The sequence below is a fragment of the Staurois parvus genome, unplaced genomic scaffold (assembly GCF_062004578.1).
Source record: "Staurois parvus isolate SC_StPar_1 unplaced genomic scaffold, SC_StPar_1.0 ptg001122l, whole genome shotgun sequence".
NCBI lineage: Eukaryota > Metazoa > Chordata > Amphibia > Anura > Ranidae > Staurois > Staurois parvus.
This window is the reverse complement of record NW_028318918.1, coordinates 70,399-95,100: the sequence shown is the minus strand read 5'-3', so window position 1 is coordinate 95,100 and position 24,702 is coordinate 70,399. Positions and strand designations below refer to the sequence as shown.

The 24,702-nt window shown below is 44.2% G+C and overlaps 1 protein-coding gene across 1 annotated transcript in view; it reads right to left on the bottom strand.

The window, feature by feature from the left end:
- Positions 1-24,702, bottom strand: part of KIF1B (kinesin family member 1B) — a gene marked incomplete at its 5' end in the record, with an annotated part of 216,621 nt that overhangs the window by 122,954 nt on the left and 68,965 nt on the right. Inside the window, 7 exons of the mRNA XM_089659005.1 lie at positions 962-1,034; positions 3,094-3,274; positions 3,369-3,452; positions 4,140-4,246; positions 4,328-4,407; positions 18,098-18,173; positions 20,861-20,940. Coding sequence (XP_089515131.1) covers positions 962-1,034; positions 3,094-3,274; positions 3,369-3,452; positions 4,140-4,246; positions 4,328-4,407; positions 18,098-18,173; positions 20,861-20,940 — 681 coding nt within the window. The remainder of the gene's footprint in view (positions 1-961; positions 1,035-3,093; positions 3,275-3,368; positions 3,453-4,139; positions 4,247-4,327; positions 4,408-18,097; positions 18,174-20,860; positions 20,941-24,702) is intronic.

Below are 24,702 nucleotides of genomic sequence, written 5' to 3'. Positions count from 1 at the left end.
CCTGAACGGAAATGTGCGGCCGCTCAGCGTCTAGGCCCAGACGCCGGGAGGCCAAACATTTGTGTGCGGCCGGCGTAAAGGGATTAAAATTCATGTCTACTGAAGACTACCCTGTCCAGGGTGACAACGCTGCTGTGCAATTTCACTGCAAAGCAAACAGTGTTGTCACCCTGTTAAAGGAAGGACAAATACCAGCTCTTGTGGCAGGATCAACAGGTAATATATCTATGTTACAGGATGGACACAGAAAAACAGAAAACGACTGCTGTGTTAATGCCATGGACAAACTGCAATAGAGGAGTTTATTTTGCCCATAGATTCACTTTAACAACTTGCATGACAATGCTTTGACCACCCCTTCCTGCAATTTGGCATCCATACTGGGAAGACTTGGTGTGACTCGTAGTTGCTAAAAAACTGGAAAAGCCTACATCTTCACTGGATGATACTGTCTCTTTATTCGACAAATGCAGAAGGCAAAGTGTCAAAACTCAGAGCCTCTGGTCCAAAATCAGCTTTCGTGAGATAGATTGCTACAAACTGCTGAAATCTGATGTACTGGATGCTGGAGTCATCGCCCACCACTACCTGGCACAAATAAAGTTCTGTTTTGTGTTTGTGAAAGAAACAGAGAATACAAATGGGATCATAAATTAGGGGTCAACTTCTAGTTCTGTTGGAAAAGGTCCCGTTCATGCAAAAACTCCTCTTTATAATGTATCTAGACTGCATGTGGAAAAAGCTCACAGAGGTTATGGCAAAGATTTAGAAGCTGCATATCAATGGATGGTACAAAGTAGAAATATATAGTAGATAAAATGTGGAAAAGCCTAACTGAGCAGCTGATAAGTTGAGATCCAATGTGTAGGCTAAGAAGTGTGGTCATACTACATGGTGTGAGGGAAAAGTGCCAGTGAGAACAGGGGGCGATAGTGAGGAAATTCAGCAATGCGGCTCTTACCAGTCTCTGCTGCTCCAGGAGGAGATCCGCTTCTTCCTTCTCCTTTTTGTACAAAATTTCCATTTCCTGAAGCCTGTAGGAATAGATAGAAGAAAACGGCATCAAGTACAACAGTCCTAAGCAGGGGTGGACTGACAACTCATGGGGCCCCCGGGCAATAGGGGATCATGGGGCCCCTGTGTCCTCGCCCACACTCAAAAAAGCCTATAAAAGGTACCAGGGACATCTCATGGGGACCCCTACTGACCCCGGGTCCTCGGGCAGTGCCCAAGTTCCCCAATGGTCAGTCCACCCCTGGTCCTGAGAATATCCTAAAGGCAGCCATACACGGAGGAATCCTAAAGGGTAAATTCACCTTTTTCGAGCAGAATTTCACTTTTTGTAATAAATAGAATTCTTTTCCAATGTCCTTTCTGCCCCAGCCATTCCAGTGGGCGTATCTCTCACTTACCTCATCCATGGAAGCTTTCAGTTTTCACCTTCCTGTTTTAGTTTTAAAAAAAAATGCTTCCTGCTTGCATCGCTTCCTGTAGGTCATATCCCATCATGCACTGCTAAAGATGTCCACAGAATAAGGCGTGTCCATCACTCTGGACCCCACATCCCTGTTTACTATACCACCTCTTATTTCCACCCACCTTCTGTACATTCTGATTTCTGTACTATCTCCTTTAGATCTACCATCACCTATGTAGTGCAAGGGCCTGTCTGACTTGATGGACAAATGGAATGGATTGTCCAGGTCTGTCCTCCTATTCCACAGTTTTGGTAAATCTAAAAGAAATTGTACAATCTGATTGCATAGTGTATGGCCATCTTCATACTATACACAGGCGGGAGTGTACAGAGACACTTAGCTGTCAGGCCCCAATCACATCTTCACATAGCAAGAACTCACATTCCTGCAAAAGGTTTTTTGGGGAGCATTTTGAATCCCTTCAGAAGAAGTCCGGAAGTGACGAAACGCGTCAGACACGTGACGCCTGACATAATATGCAAACTGGAAGTAGCGGAGCGGCCATCTTTGCTATTGGAATCGGCATTGCAGTGTTCCAGGAAGCTGCTCTAGGCTGGGACATGGGAATATGCTGCTGATTGATGAGTATTTTAATGTAAGCACTACAATAAATGTTTATATTACTTGAAATGCTACACTATGTGTAGTATTCAAACTACTAACATTGACGTACAAAGCCATTCATAACACTGCCCCAAACTACCTCACCGACCTGATACCCAACCTGTACTCTTCGCTCCTCACAAGACCTCCTACTTTCTAGCTCCCTGGTCGTCTCCTCCTCCCATGCCTGACTGCAGGACTTCTCCAGGACTTCCCCTATCCTCTGGAACTCACTACCCCAATCCATCAGACTGTCACCTACCCTCCTCACCTTTAGGCGCACCCTGAAAACCCATCTCCTCAGGGAAGCCTACCTCACCCTCACCTAACAGCCTATCTCCTCCACTCCTCCCACCACTCCATCCCCCAAATCCACTTCCTCCTGTACCACTATCCCCTCCCTCCTAGATTGTAAGCTCGAAAGAGCAGGGCCCTCGAACCCCTCGTATATTGTTTTATTACTGTATTGTCTCATGTTCTGTCCCCCCACTATAATGTACAGCGCTGAGCAAACCTTTTGGCGCTATATAAATACTGTATAATAATAATAATAATAATAAATATGTGGGCTTCAGAATAGGTAAATACAGCGATCTTTTCTTTACAGAGTTAGAAAGATTAGGCTTAGAATGTGGCTGAGAGTAGGTTTAGAGTTCGATAGGCTTTGCCAAGACTTCCACTTTAAATAACAAATGTAATCTCTTAGATTGTAAGCTCCCAGGATCAGGCCCTCCTTTCCCTCTTGTATTGAACTGTATTGTCTCCTATTATATTGTAAAGCGCTGAGCAAACTGTTGGCGTGATATAAATCCTGTATAATGATAATAACATTAGCAGAAAGGACCAGCTTAGTGCTACAGAGCAAAAAGTGACTGAGAAAACCGATGTTTTAACTTAGGAAAGTTAATTTAAAAATGAAATCTGATTGGTTGTGTGTATTTTGCTCTTCCCTTATTGGACAAGCCATTCAGCACAAGAGTGATAATAGCTTGCGGCACAAAGGAGCGTGTACCTTTTCTCCATCTCCTGTTTCATATCAATGCCTTGCTTCTCCAAGAGCTCACGCTGGGCAAACGTCCAATCCACAGGCTCCGAGGGTGTCTCTGCCGATGGCGTCTTCTCCCTCTCTGCCCTGGCCTGCTCGGGGTGGTTGAAACGGAAAACGTGGTTCTTACCCATAATGATTCGGTTCCCTGAAAGAACGGGAAGGAAGGAAGGAGGATTAAAGTGAATGAGGCGACTATTTTGGAAGTTGAAGTAATATAAAGTGAAAACTTCCCTACTTACCGGAACGCAGCTGTACGGGAAGGATAACCCGCTTTCCATTCACGTAAGTCTCTGAAAGCTCACATGGCTCCAATGTGACAACAACTAAGGGAATGAAAGGCAAGAGATAAGCAACAGATGCTAAAGGAGCATTTTCTTTGGGTCCCAAATGCAATAAATGGTAAATATGCGATGGTTGAACGCAGAGCATTCATTTATTTGTTCCAAAACTGAACAATATCATGAAGAAAAATTGTGTTAGGCTACGTTCACACTAGCGTTGTGTGCAGGCGGCAGAGAGGCGTTTGGGAAGCGTTTTTACCGCTTCCCAAACGCCTCTGCCAATTCTGCACATTACAGCACATGGTACTGTTCTAACGGGAGCGTTTGCGTCGCGTCAAAACGGACGCCACTGGTCGAGTCAGGAGGCGTTGAAGCCTCCTATTCTCGTCTATGGTGCCGCTCCGTGCGGTTGCGACACGGTTGCGGGGCGTTTGCAGAGCGGTAACACCACTCAAACTGCATTATAGGCGTTTGTGGGGCGTTATTAACGCTCGGCAAACGCCTAGCAACCGCTGCTAAACCGCGCATGTGGCGTTTGCAGAGTTAAAAAAACACTCCGCAAACGCCGGACCAACGCTTGCCAAACGCTATAGGGGCGTTTGACAATCGTTGGTAAAACAGCCAAGTGTGAACGAGCCCTTAGCTGTGCAGTCATCTGACAACTCAGCCTGTCCCACTACAATTCATCATTTTTCCCATCACAATTCATCATTAGTTTGAAGTCATTACCTTCTCCATTTGGCTTCCTCTCGCTGCGGAATATGCAATGTTTCTCTTTAATATGGGCGCCACTTAGCACGATATCCTGGCGCCTCTCTGCATCTGCCTGACCAACCCTGGTGAAAGAAGATGGCAGAGGTTACGTCAAGCAGTTGCAGATCATCCGATGTGGGCAATGACATCTTATCTCGGCTTACCTGGTGATACCATCTTTGATGTAATACAAAAGGCACTCTGACATGAGAGGATCTTCATTAAGGTTAACAAGGTGAGGAGTCTGCAAAAGAGAACGTAATTGTTAAAAGAGATCTTCCATGATTGGAATCCGTAACCTGCCTACTTGCAGCTATTCAATGAGAAATCCGGGGCCCACATCCACAGCACAGGTTTACAACATCATACATAAACTCCAGCCCATAAGACTCAGCATATCCACTCCACAACCAATTACAAAAATGAGACTTCCCTGGGCAGAACTTCAAGCAGAATTTAAATATATATGTAGGAACCCTTTTACTCGATAAAGGATTTATTATTTATTTCTTTCAGGCACTTATAGATTTTCTTTCACTTTCACGCTTTGCGATGGTGGTCATCAGGACAAATAGAGAGGGCAAATCTCCCTATGAACACCTATGAAAACCTGACAGGGGTTCTAATCCCTCCCCACGCTATCCAACTTCCCCCCCCCCCCCCAAAAAAAAAAAGATTTGACTTGAGTTCAGGGGTGGACTGACCATTTGGAAACTCGGGCACTGCCCGAGGGCCCGGGGTCAGTAGGGGGCCCCATGAGATGCCCCTGGTACCTTTTTCATAGGCTTTTTTGAGTTTGGGCAAGGACACAGGGGCCCCATGATCCCCTATTGCCCGGGGGCCCTATGAGTTGTCAGTCCGCCCCTGTATAGCACTGTTAATTTACGCAGCGCTTTACATATATATTGTACATTCACATCAGTCCCTAACCCTCAAGGGGTGTACAATCTAAGGTCCCTAACCCTCAGGGGGTGTACAATCTAAGGTCCCTAACCCTCAGGGGGTGTACAATCTAAGGTCCCTAACCCTCAGGGGGTGTACAATCTAAGGTCCCTAACTCACATTCATACATACACATACTAGGACCAATTAAGACAGAAGACCATTCACCTACCAGCATGTCTTTGGAGCATGGAAGGAAACCAGAGTACCCAGAGGAAACCCACGCAGGCACAGGGAGAACATGCAAATTCCAGGCAGGTGATGTTGTGGTTGGGAATCGAACCAGCGACCAGGGGTGGACTGACCATTTGGAAACTTGGACACTGCCCGAGGGCCCGGGGTCAGTAGGGGGCCCCATGTGATGCCCCTGGTACCTTTTTCATAGGCTTTTTTGAGTTTGGGCAAGGACAGGGGGCCCCATGATGCCCTATTGCCCGAGGGCCCCATGATTTGTCAGTCCGCCCCTGCCAGCGACCCTAGTACTGCCAGGTGGAAGTGCTAACCATTTAGCCACTGTGCTGCCCACACACAATGCTTCAGCCTTTCTGTTGTTCTCTATCAATGACATTTTATCAGGGAATTGCTTGAGGATCAGCTAAGATCATTCTGATCAAAATGCCAAATTATCATTTTTAGGTGGCTTAAGTAGCCCATAGGGTGGAAGGAGAGAAAACTGCTCGATTCCCCCATCAATACAGTCAGTGTTGATGGGGGAGTCCCTCCCACTGCGCTGGCAGAACACAATTACTGCTAGAAGCTATAGCAGCCAATCATATGTAGAAAAAAATCCGACAGGGTGGCTGAACTGAAATCAAATCGATGGATCGACTTCAGTGCTACCAGCCTGCCCATAGATGGATTGAATCCTGGCAAGCCCCTGCTGAACTAGCCGAAATTCGATCCAGCTATGGCTGGCTTTAGTCTGCAGTGGATTTTTCCCACTGCAGCTCAGTAATAAAGTCAATGTCAATGTCTGACATCAGGGGAGCCAACAGAGGAAGTACAGGGGTTAGATAAAAAAAAAAAATGGAAACGCATGATTTGCAGGTGTGAAAGTGGCGACATGTTTCGCATTGAAAGCTGAAGTGATGTACCATTCTTCTGCTGTGTGATGAGACACCTAGCTGACAGGTGGGAAGCTTCACTTTCTTCACTTGCTGCATGCGCTGCTAGTATTACAGAATCATGTCAGAGCTTCAAAGAGGGCAAATTGTTGGTGTCGCTTAGCTGGTGACTGAAGTTGACAATTTATTTGCCGTGTGGCGAGGTACAGTATCAAAGGTTATGGCGGCATATACAGTTTCCAGGAAAACATTTTTTGATAAGCACGGTCCACATGGTCAACTGATCGAAAGAGACAAAAGGACACTGCGCAGGATTGTGACCCGGAATAAGAAAACAACTGCTGCAAAAGTGACTGCAGAGCTCAATCTCAGTGAAGACTGAGTTCCGTGAAGACTGAGATTGAGCTCTGCAGTCACATTTGCAGCAGTTTTCTTACCCCTAGATACAATCTGGCGCAATGTCTTTTTGTCTCTTTCGGTCAGGTGACCATGTGGACCGCGCTTATACTTATCAGATAGCGTTTTTCTGGAAACTGTGTATACCGTCATAACGTTTGGTACTGTACCTGGCGACTTTAGTCACAGAGGCACCAGCTAAGCGGCACCAACAATTTGCCCTCTTTCACAAGTGTAATAAAAGCGCCACACCCTTAATACTTTAAAGTAGCAATTCCACCTCAAAGAAACCAAATAAATTTCTTAGTGCTATAACTTAAATAAAATAAATAAATAAAGGAATGCGCTAAAACCACAAACTATTCCTAATTTAGTGTAGAAACATTAGTGCAAAAGATATATATATCTATTCTCAATTAATATAAAAAAATATCAAAATTATGTGCAAAACTATTTAGTGCACTAAAAAATAGTTTTGCACATAATTTTGATATCTTTTTATATTAATTGAGAATAGATCTATATCTTTTCTACACTAAATTAGGAATAGTTTTTGGTTTTAGCGCATTCCTTTATTTAAATTTGCCCTCTTTGAAGCTCAGTAAGCTCTGACATGACTCCGTATTACTAGCAACACATGCAGTGAATGACGACAGTGAGGCTTCCCACCTGTTAGCTAGGTGTCTCATCACACAGCGGAAGCAAAAGAATGTAAGGGCTCATGTACACTGCACGTTCAGGAGCTTTTCTGCGTTTTTTTCAGCAGCCCCTGAACTCTCCCTAATGTTTTCCTATGTGTCCATGTACACGTCGTTTACAGGCAGCTGAGTTTACAGTCTTTTTTTGAACGCACCAAACTTGTGTTCAGGAGTAGATTTTATCAGCGTTTCAAACGCCAAACGCTTGTAACCGCATTTATAATCATTTGCGTTTAGAAGCGTTTTTTTAACTGTTCCATATCCAAATGCTGTCCAGAGCCTTTTTCATCATCAGAAATGCATGAAAAGCATTTTCCATGTATTCAAATGGACCCGGTACAGCAGCGCAGTCAGTTCCAGGTTTTGTGTGAAGGAAACAATGGTAGAACGCGCCGCGTTATCCTCATGATGGGATCCATAGTGAATACAACCAGAAAAGACAGGTCATCTCCACACATACTGCTCTCTCTGCTTCTGCTCTCTCTATTTCTCTTAAAATATCTGAAATAGTTAATTTTTTTTACTGTTTTTCAGTGCATTCTTGCATTTTGGAAGGTCTCCTGATGTTATCTTTAAAAAACGCTTCTAAACGCAAACGCGCATAAACGCGGCTAAACAGACCTTTTTTAACCTACGTTTTCCAGCAGTCGGTTTCCATCATTCAGAAGTGTTTTCCAAACGTCCCGTGTACATGAACCCTTACATCACTTCCAAAACAGAACATGTCATCACTTTCATACCTGCAAATCCTGTAGTGTTTCCATTTTTTTTTTTGTCTAACCCAGTGGTTCTCAACCTGTAAGTCGCGACCCCTTTGGGGGTCAAACAACCCTTTCACAGGGGTCCCCTAAGACCATCAGAAAACACATATTTCCGATGTGTAAAGAGCAGCTACTGTGTAGAAAGCAGCTACTGTGTTGAAAGCAGCTACTGTGTTGAAAGCAGCTACTGTGTTGAAAGCAGCTACTGTGTTGAAAGCAGCTACTGTGTTGAAAGCAGCAGTATTGGAGGTAAAACGACACTCATGAATTATAATTACTGGGTAAATAATTTTATGGTTGGGGGTCACCACAACATGAGGAACTGTATTAAAGGGTCACGGCATTAGGAAGGTTGAGAACCACTGGTCTAACCCTTTTATCTACAGGTCTTGATACGAAGCACCATCCTTCAAAATATGGTAAAGCGAGCAAGTAAAAAAGTAATGTTAAACCTATTTAAGTAAATTTTACAGACAAAAATTGTAAAGCCACTAAAAATACAATTTCTCTTTAATAAATGCAAATATACCTGTATGTGTACAGAGATAACTATGATCCAGCACAGGCCTTTGGCACAGAGGGGATAACCGTTTCACTTGCAGACAAAGATCAGAAGCCCTTCATATAATGACTCCCCCCCCTAAGACAGCTCAGTTCTACTCTAAGACGACAAGTTACTGTATAGTACAAACCTTCTTTGGGGAAAAGACCCCATAAGAGTCAGCGAACAGATCACATGGACTGGGCGATAGGATCTGTGTGACATTAGACAGGAAGCAGAGAGCGATGATGATGACAGATGAAAAGCGAGCGATGATCGACAGATGAAATGAAAAGTAGGACAACAGTGAGCCAACCTGTACAGCTCTAGAGAAGACAGTCTTTCCTGTGCAGTGTTATATTCTGGACTGTACAAAACAGCAAGGTCCAAGGTTCAGAGCAGTCAGTACATGCTAGGACTTGTAGTTCTGAAAAAGTTGGAAGGTTACTACTTGTATAAAACTCTGCAGCCATCAATCGGAATCGTTTTATGCGCTTTCCTGACGCACACCAAGAAAGAGCTTCCCTGCTGGCTGACTGGCTCAACACACAAAGGTCCTCCAAGAAGTGCCAGTTTGGCTCCAAGAAAATTTGAACATGTTTCACAAGGTCTGGCTAGACCAGGGGTAGGCAACCTGAGAGCCACAGGACTACAAGTTCCATCATGCCTCTGCAAGTCATAGCTGTAACTGTCAGTTTTGTAATCTTTGCAATGCCTCATGGGAAATGTAGTTCCACAATAGTTAGAGAGCCGCAGGTTGCCTTCCCCTGGGCTAGACGTTATGCTGCTGTTCTATTTTTCTGGCCTGCTTTTGTCCGTCCCTGAGATGATGCTAAAAGTAGACCAGGATTATGGACATTCAAGCAGTTACATGGTCTTAACAAACAATAAATGGGCTTTAAAGGCCAAGTCCACCTTTAAAAAAAATAAATGCACATATTTTTGCAGGAAAAAAAAAACTGCATTTATTTATTTATTTCCTGCAAAGAATTGCACTCACAATCAGTGGATCACGGGTGCAATGCCAGGCTGCTGTAGTCTCTTCCTCCAGCTCTCTGGCCATACCAGGGTACAGACTTGCAATCAGAGGAAGTTTCAACAGACTGAGGCTCTGTTCACAACAATGCGTTTTTTGTGCTTTTTACAGAAACGTACTACAGTCCATTTAACATGGTTTCCTATGGAACATATTCACATCGATGCTTTTTTGAACTGCTGCATTTTTGGAAAGGGTCAGGGACTTTTTTAAAAGCAAAAAGCAGCATTTTTGCTACAATAGAGTTCGATGGAGAAGCTGCTGAAATGCATGGTAGTGCGTTTTTGCCGTGTTTTGCGTAGTGCATTTTAATTCTGTCCCGCAAAGAAAAAAAATTCCACTTTAACAAAAAAAAAGATAACCAAAACGCGCAAAAAAATAAAACGCGTGTAGAAAAACACAAAACAAACTGCAAAAAGCACTGGAGAAAGCATCAAACGCAAAATACATTTATGAGTGCGATGATCTATTCAAGTTACACATTGGCAGACAGGATTTGAAGTTTATTCATTTACAGATCTCTGTGAATGAATTACATGGTTGTGCTAGTGGGGCCCAACACAGTCACGCCTATTCTAAAAGTAAGAGCTGCTAAGGTGAAGATGGAGTTAGCTTTTAAAATAATCCTTGCTCACCTATGCAGCTACAGTCACTGTGGAGAAATTCATACTAAAATTCATATAATTGAAGTTTAGCTCTGGTTAGCTTCTCAACAGTCTACCTTCTAATGATTTGTGTTTATATATGAGGGCTGACAAGTCACTGCTATGAGAGGGAGCAGGGAAAGATGATCGGTCTGAAAATTGGATTTGAACTGGTTTACATAACTTCAGCTGTATATCATGAATGCTGTTGCCAGACTCATCCACATTACTAACCGTTCCATATCTACCACCCCTCTCTGCCAATCCCTCCACTGGCCTCCACTCAGTGTCCTCAAACCCTCTCTGCCAATCCCTCCACTGGCCTCCACTCAGTGTCCTCAAACCCTCTCTGCCAATCCCAACACTGACCTCCACTCAGTGTCCTCCATCCCTCTCTGCCAATCCCAACACTGACCTCCACTCAGTGTCCTCCATCCCTCTCTGCCAATCCCACCACTGACCTCCACTCAGTGTCCTCCATCCCTCTCTGCCAATCCCAACACTGACCTCCACTCAGTGTCCTCCATCCCTCTCTGCCAATCTCTCCACTGGCATCCACTCAGTGTCCTCCATCCCTCTCTGCCAATCCCTCCACTGGCCTCCACCCCTCTCTGCCAATCCCACCACTGACCTCCACTCAGTGTCCTCCATCCATCTCTGTCAATCCCTCCACTGGCTTCCCATTGCTCAACGGATAAAATTCAAAACATTAACAAAAACATATAAAACCATTTATAACTCCGCCCCAAATGACATTACCAATCTTGTCTCCAAATATCACCCAAACTGTACTCTGCCTTCAGCTAATAATGGAAACTTCTACTCTTCCAACCAGTCCATCCCCCACAGTTATTAACTTTTGTACCACTAGCCCCTCCCTCTTAGATTGTAAGCTCCAAGGATCAGGGCCCTCCTATCCCTCTTGTATTGAACTGTATTGTTGCTGTATTGTCTCCCACTATATTGTAAAGTGCTGAGCAAACTGTTTGCACTATATAAATCCTGTATAATAATAATGACTCTGACGATAAATTGCTCCATAGTATCTGCACCTATAGAGGTCAGTGAGAGTTTGTTTTAAAGCCCATTTACTGCTTCTTAGGAACATGTACAGTAAATACTTGAATGTTCCTAGTCTGGAGACAGGTACACTTAATGCCAATCAAGCATAAAGCAAATGCCAGGATTTTAACACAGGCAATTCTGAATCTTGTCCATGAATGCATGAGCTTGACAAAAAGTGATCCAAGCTTGTCCAGTTGTTGCAGAACCACAAGTCCCAGCATGTCATGACACCTTCTAATCTAGACTGATAAACTTCACGACTAGACAGAACATGGGGACATCTAAAAGGAACACTAAAAAAATGTTAGTAAATAACAAAAGCAACTAAATGTAAGGTAAAATCTAAGAACATTTCCATAATTACAGGGGTGGTCCCCCAAAAGTGGTATTTCACGTAGATGCTGAAGGACTGAATCCCCACTGGCATTTTCTATTGGCTATTCCTCTGGTGAGTTCTCTAGAAATGAATTCCCATATCAGACTGGGATTGTACTTGGCATTACCTTGAACTTGCGTTCTCTATGTTTGATTATTTTACAGCCAAGAAAACAACAAGAAAGAGGTGGGAGTGGGCACAGTCAGCGGCATTGGCAGGGAAATGCCTCTGATTAGGCACAGGGGAGCCATAAGAGCCCAGTGGGAGGGAGATACAAGAAGGAGCCAAACAGCGAATTTTGAGCAGACTGATCCTTTAAAACTTACATTAGTCCAGCTTGGCACAAGAAAGTATGCATTTCTCATACCTGATGGACTTCTGTGGAAATCACTGTAGTAGTCAGTGCTACTACAGTGATAGCTGGGATCTTCCGGGTCCTGGTCAGGTTCTTTATGAGCGTGTACCACACAACACACTTACCACAGGGGGTCGCTCGCTCAGGACTGCCAATATTTATTGAACCATTGTGTATATTCACTAATGTCCAGGGGCGGACTGACCATTTGGAAACTCGGGCACTGCCTGAGGGCCCGGGGTCAGTAGGGGGCCCCATGAGATGCCCCTGGTACCTTTTTCATAGGCTTTTTTGAGTTTGGGCAAGGACACAGGGGCCCTATGATCCCCATGAGTTGTCAGTTTGCCCCTGCTAATGTCACTAATTTTGATAAGTATTTAATTCATGACGTTATTGTGATTTATTATTAGCGCTGCACTCTATGCCATTTATCGTTTTGAGGATATAGCGGGTTGTCCTTTTGCGCAGGCTGCTTTTTCCTCCTGTGCGCTCACTACCAACTTTTATCTCACGAAATTTATTGAAGACCTTTTATTTTTTATTTTTTTTCAATCATTGGAGGAGGTGGAAAAAAGGGGCAGTGACATTGTGATCTCTACCTCATCCAATCAGAAAATGTCATGTATTCAATGAAAGAAATACAATGACGGCAGTGCAGAGCCAGCGACCCCCTGGAGTCAACGTATAGTGTTCCCATAGAACATGAGCAGGAAGGAACATCTATCACTGTAGTAGCGCCAACTACTGCAGTGACTTACAGCTTCCCCAATGGTCAATCATCTGAGCAATACATACCTATATTGTGTCAAGCTAGACCATTGTAAATATGCAATGCAAATAATTCCTGGAGTTCACCTTTAAACTCTAAAATGAGATAGGAATAACTACACTATAAAAGATTAGTTCTGAGTCAATCTAATCTTTAAATCTTTAGGTAAGGCAGGGATAGGTCCTCTTTTGGGCTGTGATTCCATTGGGGAGATTTCTCCTCACTTTCTGTCCTATTGCCATGGGAAAGGAAGAAAGGAAATTCTTTCCAACAAAATCACAATCAGTAATACAAAAATATTTTTATTTTCAGTAGAGTGGTAGGCAGGAATGCAACAAGGTGGTCAGAGAACAAAGCTGGACAAGGGGTTATGACACTTCCCCACTCTGCCTTAAGCCTAAATCAGTAGAAAAAAAAAATACATTCCCTGCAAGTTTTTTTTTTTTAAATCAGGTCTTTTTTTTAATTGAAGTTTGGACCCATGTACATACAAAGTTATATAATCCCAACCTCCATCAGGTGATAACGTCAGTAATAACAACTTTCACCAATGCAGTGCATATGGAGTACATATCAAGCATACAGAAGACATAATCCCAAACCACGTTTGCCATTTTTTTTGAAAAAGAAAAAAAAACATCCCCTGCAAGTTAATGGCATCCCTCCAGCAGTGCGCTGTCACTGCTGACATGGATTCCATCTTCACCCAGTCTTCCTTCCAGGTTTGGGGGCTCCGGCAGTTTGAATGGCTAAACCGGGATGATGTCATTCTTGTGCATGTGAGTCACGGTGGTGGCACAGCACTTTCCATGGATGGCACACTCCAATGTGTCGTCCATTCAGAGTGCATTCACCGGTGACATCACCGGCTGCTACACATCTAAATATTTCCTAAACAGTGCATGATTATGAGATATTCACTGTACCTATAGGTAAAGCTTTATCGTTGACTTACCTGTAGGTACAAAAATTGGAGTTTACTACTGCTTTATAAAAAAAAAAAAAAAAAAAAAAAAAAAAAAAAAAAAGAAGGGGTCTGCTGTTTGAAGGTCTGTCTTTTCAGAAAAAGAATCATTCAGGCTTTGTTCACACCTGTGCATTACAGGAACACGTGCAAAATCGCACATTTCCCCAAAAAGCACAAAAACGTGCTGCCCTTTTGCAGCCGTGCAGTGGTGCCATTCATTTTTAATGGCACCCCAAGGCATCTTGCGAACGCAAGTTCCAAAATACATGGTACCGCAATACATGCGTTTCGGTGCGGAACAGCTTTTTAAATGGGTCAGGCACTTCTTTTGTGCTTTTCTCATTAGTAGGACAGCCCATTGAAGTGAATAGGCTTCACTAAATGTGATGGACGGGAATGTGAAGAAAAAAAAAAAAAAAAAGTGCACACGCTCCGTCGTACCTACGAGTTGTAAACGGAGTCTTAAGACGGGGGCTGAAACTGGGGGCCATAATAGTGCTTAGCTATTTTTTTTTAACGATGGAAAATTTTGCAACACAATTATTGAAACTTTTCCTTTTTTAGAAGTAAGGCCAACTTAGTATTTTAGCTTAAAGCAGAGCTCCACCCAAAAGGGGAAGTTCCACTTTAAGCCTTTGTACCCCGCTCCCCATTAAGGATTGGCACCTTTGGGAAGCGGGGGGGGGAGCGGGTACCAGAATTTGACAGGTACCCGCTCCCACTTCCGCTGCAATCGCCTAGGCGATCGGAAGCGGAGCTTTTCCTTCCTCGTCCCTCCCCGTAGTCTTTTGGGACACGTGACAGGTCCCAGAAGACTACGGGGCCATTCACAAAGAACAGCGCTTCTCGCGCATGTGCAGTGGGCACCCAGCTGTGAAGTCGCAAGCTGTCAAAACCGGGTGCCCACACTGAAAATGCCGGCACCTGGGAGAGAAGACAGCCGGTGAAACCAACGGTGGTGAGGACACCGCTTGACCGAGGGACAGGTAAGTGGCTGTATTTTAAAAGTCAGCAGCTACAGTTTTTGTAGCCGCTTTTATTTCTTTTTTTTTTTTAGGTGGATCTCCGCTTTAAGGTAGGTTCTGGAAAGTAGGATTGCTCATACAGATTGAACAAATGGTTCCCAATAGTATAAGTTACACAAGTTGCACGAAGCTACTGTGAAACACAGTTATGATTTTTAATACTTGCTACTGGTGTAGCTTTAAGAGATCCATTTGCTCCACATGCATAGGGATTCCTTTCCTACTAATCTCTAAATATTTTAGAAGCATGACTGAGCTACAAAAATCTCCTTTGTGGTCCAACCCATAGGAAGCCAATGAGTAATTCACCTTCTTCAGCATCCACTTACCGGATCTGTGGGGACTTTGCAATATAGATTTGGGGTTTCTAAAATACACTCCGTATTGATGGGTGTATGCTACAGGTCACTACTATCACAATGAAAACACAGTAATTCATGAGCCACAACCATCTCCTGGTTAATTACAGATACTAGGAAAAACAGCTCAGCTCGATTAGTCCTGAAAATTCTCAGTACTTTATTGATATCTCTGTCCCTAGTGTTTATTAATTAACCATTCAATAGCTGGATGAGAAAAAAAAAAGATGCCCAAAAAGGCATTAGCATTTATCACTGGCTCATGAATTGAGTTGATGGACAGACCTGATCTGTGGACAGAGAGTCAAAATATTCATCAAAGATCATGGAGGAGATCTGGAGGAGAGGTGAGCGTTGACAGCGAAATATTCGAAAAGAAAGACAGGACATTAGAAGAAATCTATAGCGGATCAGGGAGGAGAGATTGCTGTGTGGATTGGGAAATGGAGAGGGAGGAAAGGTCGCTTCAATATCTGACAAATGATGCAGCGGACACATTTCCTGATGGTAACAAAAGACATCCCACAGAAAGTGTTTAAAGATTACGTTTTTTTTTGGTGTTAGATGGAAAAAACAAAAAACCCGAACCTACCTCTAGATTTTCATGCCAGCCACACCTGTACTAGCTTAGAGAGCATAAAAATCTAAAGGAATACATTTTAATATAAATTTTCAGGTAAAGCTGGCCATAGACCGAGAGAATTTCTTGCGGTTGCCGGAAAAAAAATTAGCTTGATTCACTCATCAACACAGTGTTGACAGAGGAATCTCTCCCACGGAGCCATTTGGTCTCCCCCCCAGCCAGGAGAACACAGTGATTTATTGCTAGTGACTATAACAGCCACTAGCAATAATCGCATGTAAAATCCGTCAGGCTGGCTGTACCCAAGTTGATTGATCAATCAGCTAAGGTACATTCAGTCTGCCAATACATGGTTCAAATCTCCACCAGTTCCTGTCGAACCAGCCGAGGTTCAAACGATCGATGGCCAACTTAAGGCTCCTTTCACACAGGCAATCTGATCAGGTCCCTAAATGCAAAAGGAAAAAACAAAAAGAGGGCGCACCGGCCTAGTGCATTATCGTTTAAAATATTTATTGAAAGAATATAAAAGTAGGTATCATACTCACAATGGACATATAAAACACAAGCACATCACAATGAACAAAGGTGTTCAATCCATATAGCATCTGAGTCTATAACGATGGAACCCTGGATGACCAACTGGCTGACGCGTTTCGAGGACGAAGCCTCTTCCTCAGAGCCAACACTCCAAGAGTCTACACTTCTCTTATCTAAGCTAAGAGAAGTGTAGACTCTTGGAGTGTTGGCTCTGAGGAAGAGGCTGAGTCCTCGAAACGGGTCAGCTGGTGGTCATCCTGGGTTCCATCGTTGTGGACTCAGATAAAGAGGCAATGGATAATGTCCATTGTGAGTATGATATCTACTTTTAAATTCTTTCAATAAATATTTTAAACGATAATGCACCAGGCCGGTGCGCCCTCTTTTTGTTTTTTTTCTTTTTGCATTTAGTGACTTTGGACTACCCCGGTCCATTGAGAGCAGCAAGCAGTGCATATTTCAGGACATTTACATTGTCATCCTAGCCTCTGCTGAGTCCATCCCCAGCGCAGGAGTAACATATTTGCTATGTTTGATCTGATCAGGTCCACCTGTCAGTTTTTCGGGTGGACCTGATTGGAAAGTCCATACATTCCTATAGACCAGGGGTAGGTGACCTGCGGCTCTCCAGCTGTTGCAGGACTACAAGTTCCATCATGCCTCTTAAAGTCATAGCTGTAACTGTCAGTTTTGTAATGTTGCAATGCCTCATGGGAAATGTAGCTCCACAACAGCTAGAGAGCCGCAGGCTGCCTACCCCTGCTATTGACAGACAAGTGTAAACGGACTTGTGTCCGTTTACACTCACCTATCTCCAGGTCAGTTTTGTAATGTTGCAATGCCTCATGGGAAATGTAGTTCCACAACAGCTAGAGAGCTGCAGGCTGCCTACCCCTGCTATTGACAGACAAGTGTAAACGGACTTGTGTCCGTTTACACTCACCTATCTCCAGGTCCGATCCGGTCAGCTACGAAAAAACAGAACGTGATCTCTATCTCCAATTCACCTAAATGGACGCAGAACGTGTCTGAGTCCATTTAGGTGGATTGGAGATAGAGCAGAGTGGGCTCTGAGCGGACACGGATGTGTCATCTGCCCACTCTGCTCCGATCAGCAGGGGATCTGAAAGTTGATCCTCCGATGACCGGAAAAGACTTCCGCCCCATGTAATAGGACTTCAGAGTCATGATTATGCACATTACCAGGTAATGGTAGGACACCGTAACATTCAATATGTCTGACATGACAGGTGCAGTAAAGAAAAGCTGTTGTCATCACTACTGTATCTTGTTTTGTTGGATCTTTTAAAGAGGCTAATGTGCTTTTTTTTAATGTGCAATTATTCTTGTTAGATTTAAAAAAAAAAAAAAACACAAAAAATACAAGAACCACATGTATCTGAAGATGAAATAATGTATTATGAATATACTGAATCAATTCTTAATATGTACCTAAAGGCAATGACATGTTATAATCCATAGTCCCCAATCAGGTAACAGTTTGTAGTGGCCCTCCGCAGTCAGCAATATGTAATGTAATTCGATTAGTTAGGGAGCGTTACAGCACACTGCTGCTTAATACAACTTTTCAATGTGTGTCCACTGACAACTGGGACCAAAGAATTAAACCTCCAGTAATCTAGGCTGTGATAAACCTACGTGTAAACTGCAAGTCCCCTCAATTCAAAGAGGATCACTGTTTACCAATAATGCAATCGGCTATGGACCAAGCAACAACAAAAAAAAATTCTTGATTTCAAGGTTCAGCATCACCTACTTGACGCAAGTGCTTCCGCGGTGAAGAGAACTTTACCTTTTTAGGAGAAAATACGCCCAATGTTCCTCCATCCTCTCGTATGGCCACACCCATCTCTGCCAGTAATGCCTCCCTGAAATAATAATAAAAAAAATCATTGACTTCTGTAATATCTGTCCTTAATTTATCCATTGCTATATATGCTCCAACATGGAGGCTCTCTTAGACCAGTTAGGACCGCGCAACAAACAGAGGCCATGACGAGACACTGCGGCTTCCACATATTTATGCCTATGTTGTACAACTAAAACCTTTTGGCAGTAAAGTGTTACTAAACCCAGGACCCTGCATTCACTATATCCGCTCTCCCCAGACACTGCATTCACTATATCCGCTCTCCCCAGACACTGCATTCACTGTATCCGCTCTCCCCGGACCCTGCATTCACTATATCCGCTCTCCCCGGACCCCGCATTCACTAAATCCGGTCTCCCCGGACCCTGCATTCACTATATCCGCTCTCCCCGGACCCCGCATTTACTATATCCGCTCTCCCCGGACCCCGCATTCACTATATCCGCTCTCCCCGGACCCCGCATTCACTATATCCGCTCTCCCCGGACCCCGCATTCACTATATCCGCTCTCCCCGGACCCCGCATTCACTATATCCGCTCTCCCCGGACCCCGCATTCACTATATCCGCTCTCCCCGGACCCTGCATTCACTATATCTGCTCTCCCCGGACCCCGCATTCACTATATCCGCTCTCCCTGGACCCCGCATTCACTATATCCGCTCTCCCCGGACCCCGCATTCACTATATCTGCTCTCCCCAGACCCTGCTTTCACTATATCCGCTCTCCCCAGACCCCGCATTCACTATATCCGCTCTCCCCAGACCCCGCATTCACTATATCTGCTCTCCCCAGACCCTGCATTCACTATATCCACTCTCCCCGGACCCTGCATTCACTATATCTTGTCTCCCCGGACCCTGCATTCACTATATCTGGTCTCCCCGGACCCCGCATTCACTATATCTGGTCTCCCACAGTACACACAACATGTAAGTGCAATTATTTTAGTAAATATAAACTGCTACATATATTTTCTCTTCAGCAGTATAGAGCAGCCTTGAGACTTCTATTAGTGTCTGACCAAGAACTGGTTATAGCTTGTAGGAGGAATTTGCTCTAGGAGGATGCAGAACCCCTGACTTCTGTCTGGACAGTGCTGATTAGCCCTGTGCTGATCACGTGCATTCTCCCAAGAAAAAAAGAAAACCTCTCTAGCAATACACACCAAACTGAGCATGTACAGAGAGACTCCACACAATATGTCGTACCAGGAGATAACAGGGGGACACTGGAAGAAGGGGAGGATCAGAGAAGTCAGAATCAAACAGCATTTTTACACATTGCAGAGGATTAACCCCTTAGGTCCCACAGTGAGTATAACAAGCATGCTTTACTGCATCTACAGACTGATTGTACTGTTGTGGGTTTAGTAACACTAAGTAAATCTGACATTTATCTTAGCATAACTCTTTCCAAAGCCACAGAAGCCAATAATCGACCAGTAACCCAACCTGATGTGGTGTAAGAGACATCATCATGATAAGAAAGGGGATTCTGCTGCTAAACTCTCTGAAATAAATGTAGTAGTAGAAACTCAGCTCTCAACTGAACACACAATATCACACTTTACATTGCTTAGAACGGTTTTGCATTCTGGTATATAGGGGCCCCATCTTGGGTCTGAGCAATGTGGATATCAGCATGCTTGTGGGGGTACAAAAGCTCCATGAGCATGCAGGAATTTTCATAAAATAGATGAATGGATTGATGCCTCCACTGTCTCAATCTGTAAAGGGTTTCTACTGGCTATGTCACTTTAAAGTGCAACGTCACTCTCTCAATCAAGACTATCTACTCCCTATACTGCTAGCATTAATAAATTGATAAAGTATACTATATTTACTTGTTTTAAACTTTGTTTTACATTTTTTCAGTTACTTCCTGGTTTCTGACCTAGGCAAATTACATCATACATCCCAGGAGCCTTCAGGAGGTGATGAGGGATTTTCTCAGCTAAGCACACCCTTTTTCCTGAATGCATGAGCTAAAGGCAGATGGATTCCAGGAAGTAATTTCTACATGAATCATCAGTCCTTATTCAAAATGGCCACAGCCAGGAATGCTGGGGGATGTTTTTAAGAGCGATTTCTCAGCAAAATAAAACATGGAGACATGGATGGATGGACAAGTTTGCTTTGAATATTAAAGATTAGCTTTTTTTGGATTGTGGTGCTCAGATGCCATGTAGTTCCACTTTAACCTCTTCACACCGGCCGACCGCAAATGTGCGGCCTCTCTGCGTCTGGGCCTAGATGCCGAGCGGCCGCACATTTGCGTTCTATTGAAAAAGAAAATATGTGCTGAGAGCGTGCGCCCTGCGCGCTCCCAGCACACGTTTGGTACTCACGTAAAGGTTCCGATCTCCTCTTTTGATCGGGACATTTCCCGATCATGTGACTGGCATGATGGCGTGTCACGGCAGTCACATGACCCTAAACCCCGCCCCGCCTCCTGAAACCCTTAAAGGGCCGGGAGGCGCCGGCGTGAAGGGGTTAATAAGGCAGTGCTCACTTAAAAAAAAAAAAAAACAGATGATGTGCAAAGTGCATCAGCCCACAGCAACCAATCACACCTACATCAGCTGAAGAGAACTTTTGATTGGTTTCTCAGAGCTGTTGCACAATCCCCATGGCTTTTGGCCTTAATTAATAAGCAACAGTAAGTGATTTCTCGTGTTGTACCTTTCCATGCGGATCGCTTCTGTTTTTCTAAGTTTTTCCTCCCAGGTTTCGTTGAGCTCGGCGATAATTTTCTCTGATTCCTGAAGGTTAGAAAAATAAATATGGAACATTTCAGATAGGAATTTGTGTTGCACATGCCAACTGAACCAACCTGTCAGAATGCATCTGTGTCATCGATGAGCCACAGGAAAGTACAGTACCTTAAAGTATAACTAAAGGCAAACAGTTTGGATAGAGTGGAGAGGGATTAGAGCCCCTGTCATGTTTTTATTGCTATCTGTGCCCCATTAAGGAGATTCCCCCTCTCTATTTGTCCTGTTTACCATTAGCACTGAAAGTAAAAAAAAATCCCAAATTTTGGGTTGTCCTCAGAAAAGTAACGAAGGGGAAATATTCCATTGGGGACACTAGTTCTGGAGACATGGGGGGCCCAAAGGAATTCCATTAATTTGGTGGGATTTCTTTTCACTTCCTGTTTGGCTATGGGACAGGAAGTGACAGTAAATCTCCGCAATGGAACACCGATGGGGAAAATAAATTTGACGGGTTATACGCCTCCCTTGCTCTATCCGAAATGAAAAAAAAGTTTTGTCTATAGTTCTACTTTAACCCTACTGAACTGCAAAGCTCAACAGAAGAATCCTGATCTCAATGTAGAACCTTAATACACAGGGGCGTCCCTAGGGTTGGTGTCACCCGGTGCGGTAACACATGGTGTCACCCCTCCAGAGGGCGGTCCACGTCGTGCACACACAGCCTGGCTCTTCCTCTCCCTGTGTCCCCGTCGCACCCCCTGGACCGGTGTTGCAAGATCAGTTAACCCCGTATAGGTTGCAAGCCAATGATCCCCGCAAGATGGATCGAATCTGCGGATTGGGGAGCCTGGCTCTTCCCCTCCCTGTGTCCCTGTCGCACCCCCCGGACCGGTGTTGCGAGATCAGTTAACCCCATATAGGTTGCAAGCCGAACATTCCCCGCAAGATGGATTGGATCTGCGGATTGAGTCCGATCCATTATGCTCCCCAATTCGCAGATCCGATCCACCTTGCGGGGATCGTCAGGTTGCAACCTATACGGGGGTTAACTGATCTTGCAACACCGGTCCGGGGGGGGTGCAACGGGGACACAGGAAGGGGAAGAGCCAGGCTGTGTGTCCACGACAAGGACCGCCCACCTCTGGAGGGGTGACACCATGTGTTATCGCAGATCCGATACATCTCACGGGGGCCGTCGGCTTGCTTTAACACTTTTTGTTGTCACCCCATGAGACAGGTGTCACCCAGAGCAGCACACACCCACCTAGGGACGCCACTGTTAATACATATAAACCTTTTAAACAGTACAAAAGGAACATTACCAGGAAAGTTTTGCTCATTCTGGGTGGAGAGGGGCAAGAAATGGAATTTTGTTGGGAGTCCATTCCCTACCCCCACCATGGACATGTGGCAATTGCACTCAGGCTATTTGAATCAACTGCCTGTGACCTGTAGTCAACTGATCCCTTTCATTTTATATACATGTATGTGAACTGCCTTTTCTGCCAAAATAATTGGCTGTTTAACCAGCCGGTGGCCATTTTAGAAACTGGAAAATTTGGATTTTTTTGCCTATCAATGCCTAATAATGATTGCTTTCATGTGAGTGCAACCAAACCAGGGGCGGACTGACAACTCATGGGGCCCCCAGGCAATAGGGGATCATGGAGCCCCTGTGTCCTTGCCCAAACTCAAAAAAGCCTATGAAAAAGGTACCAGGGGCATCTCATGGGGCCCCCTACTGACCCCGGGCCGTGCCTGAATTTCCAAATGGTCAGTCCGCCCCTGAACCATACTTTAAATAAATGTTGTCTTAATGGTCTTGCACTCTTTTTTTACATGTTTCCTACTACGAGCCTGAACTTTATCCTGACTGGTGTAACTACCCTAATTGAGGTCCACTGTTTGGAAGGTCTTTACTTGCTCTCTTGGAGGATCCGATTGTCCGGCTTTCTGGGTTGTTTATAACAAAGCGCGATTGAACCCTCTTAACAGGGGGTCATGCTTTTCTGGTAAGCCTTTCCTATGAGTGGTTGATGACACCACAACTGTCCTTGGATTTCCTTTGTTTCATCACAGCCTCTGGGGACTTTTTATTTTTTCTTTATTTTTGGATGGACTATTTTTTATGATACATTTTTTACAGTTTTTTTTCACTAATTATTTGTCACTTTATTAAGCGCTGCACTTTATGTATATATCTGTTTGACCAGTCCTATGATGTGAAACGGACACGTGTGCCAGACCTCACTTTTTTCCTCTGCTGTTAATCAATACTATATGGTCACCAGCCCGCCCCGGTCTGTGGATGGACAACAAAGGAGCAGCAAGACACATACTGTATGAGGGCATCCCTATACTCTCCCCTCCTGTAAGCATGCTCAGGAAGGGAGAAAGGCTTCACTATGAAAAGCAGTGGAGTCTGATTGTCTTCCAGTCGAGCAGATCCTTCTTTCAGTGCTTAAAACATGCTTGGGTCAGGCATAGATCTATACTCAGACAAAAAAAAGTAAAAAAAACAAAGCAAAAACAACCCCCCCCCCCCCCAAAAAAAAAAAGGTCAGACTCGATGGACCACTCTGCCGTCACTTTTCTATCAGACAATGGAAGGAGACTGATGTCAAGACAAAATCAAATATTTACAGTGGATACATATAAAAATGAATGCAAAAATTTTAACACTGAACCACATGCAATTTTTCATTTTTGCCAACAGGAAGGCTCTTTATTGCAGAACAGACATGCAGCGTTTCATCTGCAATAGCATAAACCTACCGTCCTGTTCGCAATCCTTTGCGGAATGTAAAAGGAGCTGCACATGAGTAGCTCAGCTTATATTTCTGGTACAGTACCAGTGTGCTGGGATGAATGACTCCGGCCCATGCGCAGGAGTGATGTCATCCCTCACCAGCCAATCAAAGCGGCCAATGACTGGAACCCAGAGGAAACTGGGTACAAGATGCTGGCGATGACAAGGGACCTCACAGGCATTGGACCATTGGAGAAGAGAGAAGTGTTGCTGCCTTTAGTTCTGCTGTAGCCTCCCTAGCGGTCTGATTACGTCCGTATTTCTTTGCTCAAAGCGGTACATTTTTTTGCATGGAAATATGTATTTTTTTTTATTGTAGGCTGTAATTTTTAGGAATAACTCACTGAAATCTGTACGAACAAGAGTCTAGTAAACATCCCGGGTATGATAAAATTTGAAACACTAAATTATAATTTAATAAATAATCATGAAAATATAATATAATAATAAATTTAATTTAATAATGTAATCAAACCAAAAACACTGAAATGTGAAATATAGCGCCAAGTTCGCACATCACTGAGCAAAGTCGCAAAATCGTTTTCAGTGTCTGATGAGGAATTTCCCCCACGAATCATTATCACTCAATTCTGCAAGTGGTTCTGATTTACTATCGCTGTTCTCTAGCCGGTCTAAAACCGCGTCTGACCTAAAGGGACGCTTTTTGGACACCATGGACATTTCTCAGTTTCCAGGCAGAAAGAGCAGTAAAAATGCAGGCAGGGCGCCGGACAAAGCACTCGGGACAAAATGTATGTGAAATGGTTTAATACAGGAATGTTTTACTATGTGATTTTAGTGAATGTCACTTTTTGACATTTTTAAATTTCCCACCGTTCCGTCCCCCGTACGTCCTGACGTCGCAGGGAAGGGACCCAGACGACAGATGCCGACATCGGCTGGAGGACATTGCCGGGGACACTGCAGGAGGGACATCGCGGGAGCGCAGGACAAGGTAAGTGCAGAAGGGATCCCGGAGCAACACTGCAGTGTATTCC